This window comes from Otolemur garnettii, unplaced genomic scaffold (assembly GCF_000181295.1).
Source record: "Otolemur garnettii isolate 467f Iridium unplaced genomic scaffold, OtoGar3 scaffold00106, whole genome shotgun sequence".
NCBI classification, from domain to species: Eukaryota; Metazoa; Chordata; class Mammalia; order Primates; family Galagidae; genus Otolemur; species Otolemur garnettii.
In genome coordinates, this window is record NW_003852501.1 from 3172465 (window position 1) to 3176704 (window position 4240).

At 46.2% G+C, this 4240-nt stretch overlaps 1 protein-coding gene across 3 annotated transcripts in view; it reads right to left on the reverse strand.

The window, feature by feature from the left end:
• XPO4 (exportin 4) overlaps positions 1 to 3542 on the reverse strand; it is a 130609-nt gene extending 127067 nt beyond the window's left edge. For 2 of the 3 annotated variants that reach the window (XM_003796700.3, XM_023517232.1), the window contains exon 1: positions 3095 to 3305. In XM_003796700.3, coding sequence (XP_003796748.2) covers positions 3095 to 3163 — 69 coding nt within the window. In that variant the 5' untranslated portion in view covers positions 3164 to 3305. Of the gene's footprint in view, positions 1 to 3094 lie in introns of all 3 variants that reach the window. The other variant, XM_023517231.1, reaches the window with a different exon arrangement.
• Between the last annotated feature and the right edge of the window lie 698 nt (positions 3543 to 4240).

The following is a 4240-nucleotide window of genomic DNA, read 5'->3' on the forward strand; positions in this document are numbered from 1 at the left end:
CAGGAGACTCGCTTGAGCCCAGGAGTTGGAGGTTGCTGTGAGCTGTGATGCCACAGCACTCTACCCAGGGGGACAGCTGGAGGCTCTGCTTCAAAAAAAAAAAAAAAAGATTGTTCTATGTACTAAAATTCTATTTTGATTTTCATTAAAAAACTAGATGGATTAATTAAAAAATTAAACAAAAATAATTACCAATTATACTTTGAATTTGAAAACATATTAACATTTAAACATTGCCAAACATTAACAACTGAAATACAGCAATTTTTTTTCCTTTTTTTTTTGCAGTTTGAACCTGCCACCTCCAGTATATGGGGCTGGCACCCTACTCCGCTGAGCCACAGGTGCCACCCAGCAATTTTTTGTAAGTAAGATTTCCTCAGACTCAGAGATTTATTTACCATGCTGAAATCACTTTAGGTATATATTAATGTTTAATAATTTAAGGAGTAGACTGGGTACAGTGGTTCGTGCCTGTAATCCTAGCACTCTGGAAGGCCAAGGCAGGTGGATTAATTGAACTCAAGAGTTTAAGACCAGCTTGAGTAAGAGCAAGATCTCAGCTCTACTAAAAATAGAAAACCTAGCCCAGCAAAGTGGTAGGGGCTCCAGCTATCCAGGAGGCTGAGGAAGGAGGATAATTTTAGCCCAAGAGTTTGAGGTTGCTATGAGCTACGATGATGCCAACAGCACTCTAGCCAGGGACGACAGACTAAGACTCTGTCTCAAAAAAATACACAAATAAAATTTTTAAAAATTAAAAAGAAAAAAACAATTTTAACTATCCCCAAATGAACTGGTCTACCTGCTCTCTGGTCCCACTATCCTGTATGTTAAGAAACATAGACTAGTAACAGGCTCGGCGCCTGTAGCTCAGCTGCTAGGATGCCAGCCACACTGGAGCTGGCAGGTTCAAGCCCAGCCCAGGCCTGCCAAACAACAATGACAACTACAACCAAAAAAAAAAAAATAGTTTGGCATTGTGGTAGGCACCTGTAGATCCAGCTAATTGGTAGGCTAAGGCAAGAGAATCACTTAAGCCCAGAAGCTGGAGATTGCTGTGAACTGTGATGCCACAGCACTCTACTCAGGGTCCCATAGTGAGACTCTGTCTAAAAAAAAAGAAAGTAACAATCACCTCATAGAGTTACTAGGGATTAAATATACTAATTATATATAATAATATGTAAAGTTCTTGACACAGTTCCATGAACATAGTATATACTCAATAAATGTTAGCTATTATTTTTAATAATTTGGAATACAGCATTCATTCTGAGAAATAATGCCATAACTGCTACTCTTACATATCTTTGGCATATATTTTTGAATACTAAGTGGAAATTTCCAAAAAGTAATTTCCTAATTTTAATAGAACGTATTTTTCAATACTCCTTCTGTGTTAAGATAAAAAGCACATAAACATATTATCTGTACAAATACATATGACAGATGGTGGGGAAAAACATCCAGCTTTAAAGCCAAACAGAATTCAAGACCTAATTTGGCCACTTAGTAATTATGTAAACCCTGGCCACTTAAAGTCTTTTTCAACCATGTAAAGCTGCTAGAAGGATTGATAAAATACTTAAATTATGTAAGGCATCAAGCCCAATACTTAGCACTCAATAAACAGTATTTATTATTATTCTCACCTACCCCTTAATGATGATAAAACTAGTTTTGCCAGGAAAGAGGGAAGGTACAGGCAAGCAGAAATATTTACTGTCACTCCAATGACGAAGGACACTAATTTTTATCTGATCGATGTAAGAACCAAAGCAGTGTTTTGGGGGTCAGACACTCCTAGAATCTAATGAAAACGTGGTTCCTAGGTTCTAGGAAAATTTCAGAGATTTCAGGAAACCTAGAACCTTGTATTAACAGAGATACTAGCAAGTTATTTCTAGACTTGCTTACCTTAAAAATCAGAAAACGTTACTAGTCACTTTCGTGACAAAATGATACACTAACTTCACTCATAAAGGAAACAAGAAAACCCTCTTATTAGATTGCGATTTATAAAGAAGTTAAAATATCTGGTGTTGTGTGAAAACAAAACCTGATAAACAGAACTACAAACTATGCTAGAATTAATTCGAATATTATTAAATATGATGTTCAAATACACAGTAAACCAAAAAGAAAAAAAAGTTCAAAAACGCAACAAAGTTGGCTGCATCAAATTCTTAGGCAATGTGAATCAATTCAAGTAATTAAATCAATCTTGACCTTCCAAAAATATCTACAAACGCAGAAGTCATGATTTACAAAAACAAAGCTGAGCCAGCAAATACACAGTTCACTGAGTAACTAAATGTAGTTCATCTTTGCTTCTACTCCCAGCATGTTATACTTTTATCCTTTGACTTGGCCTTCTCAAACTCTCTGAGTACAAACAACCCTGTCAACCTCTTTACTGAAGCGTAAGAATGAAGCCAAAGAGCACCTCAGATTTAGTTCTCTACAAACACGCGACCCTTAGGGAGCTAGGTAGTGGACCAAGTTTTGCCCCAATGACCTTGGTCTCAAAGATTCCCCTCCCTCCTCTCCCTACCGCTGGTCCATCCACGTGCTGCCGGCTGCGGTTACCCCAGAGGTGGCAGGACGTCAGGGAAGCGTCAGGGGATCCGAATGCACGAAGGGAACAGGAGTTGCTAACAGCACCTGGACCGTGCCATCCCTTCTCTACCGACACCAACTCTCCAAGGGCGCGCACACAGCCCTTTCCCTAACGAAGCCCAGAGGAGTGTAACTCTGACCTCTCGCCCCGCGCCTAGATCTTCGACCCGATCTACAGAGCAGGGTGTAAAGTGAAACCCGTGGCACAGAAAACCCTCTTTCCTACACCACTATGTTCCGACACCCGGTAGGGTACTGGGCAGCCAGAAGAAGGGGACAGCTCCAGGAAGGAAGGTAGAAAGGCAGAAAAGTAGGATGGAGAATCCTGCGCCACGCCACCTCCATCTCCTCCTCCTCTAGGACTCCTCGGAGGCCCTTCCCGGTCGCCAGCCCAGCGGGCGGGAATGCCCGGCGTGACAGGGCCAGCCAGAGGCCCGCGGATCCCGGGGCCCCAGGGGCGCGGCGTCCTCACCATCAGAACTTTGGCCGCGTTCTCCAGCTGAGCGATCACTTCTGGGGGCCCCAGCGCCGCCGCCATCATGGTCTCTCTTCAATGACGCGCCATGCGCTGCATTCTGGGAGCGGGCGCCGCAGCCGGCCAATCGCCGCCGCGACCCCGGAGCCTCACGCGCTCTCGGAGCCGTCACAGCCGTCGTCGACGCCGGCGTCGCGGCCTCGGCGGGTCTGCCCCGGCTGCCTGGTTCTGGGCGGCGGGGATAGGACTAGCGTGAGCCCGGCCACGGCGCTGGGGCGGGGCGGCCGCAGCCGCAGCCCGCGCCGGGCGAAGCCTTGGCTGTGGGCCCAGACTCCTGCAGCGGTGCGCCCTACTGGACTCCGGACCCCGCGCATGCGTACTGTCCGGCGCCGCTGCCTCGCGGTACCCTCCACCCCACCTCACCCCCGCCAGCCCGCGGGCTAGGGCCGAGCTACCCGCTCGTGCACGCTACGCCAGCTCGGACACAACCTGGACACCACCCTCTCCCTCCGTTCTCTGCCCTTCACACCGCTTCCTCAGCTCCTCCTTGGTCTTTCACTCTCCAGCGTCGTGCAGGATTTCTCAAACTCGGAACTGCTCTCCTCGCTGCCCTCTCCTGAGAGCCAACCTTCTTTCAGAACTTCTCTGCTTCTTGCCTCCTACTTCTCTGGTCCTTCTTGCCGTAAGGAGAGAACATCCTGGGATGGAACGCTTCGTTTTCTTAACCAAGGGCCTTTTGCAGAAGAGTTGTCCAAATTTATTTGGACAGCGGGCTGCTGCGAGAAAGTAACAGAAAAATACTCTTTGTCTCTTGCCTTTTTTACTTTCCAAAGGCTGTCTCAATAGGAAAGAAAGAAAAGAGTGATAGAAAACCCTGATTTTGACTACCTGGCTTTTTGAATCCAGTAAGATGAGTTCGATCGGGTTTAAGAAATTAATAATAGTAATGCCAATTAAGAAGTGGTACTTTATGGCTCGGCGCCTGTATCTCAGTGGTTAAGGTGCCAGCTTCATACATGGGAGCTGGCGGGTTGGAATCCAGCCTAGGCCTGCCAAACAACAATGACAACTGTAACCAAAAAATAGCCCGGCCTTGTGGCGGGCGCCTGTAGTCCCAGCTACTTGGGAGGCAGAGGCAGGAGA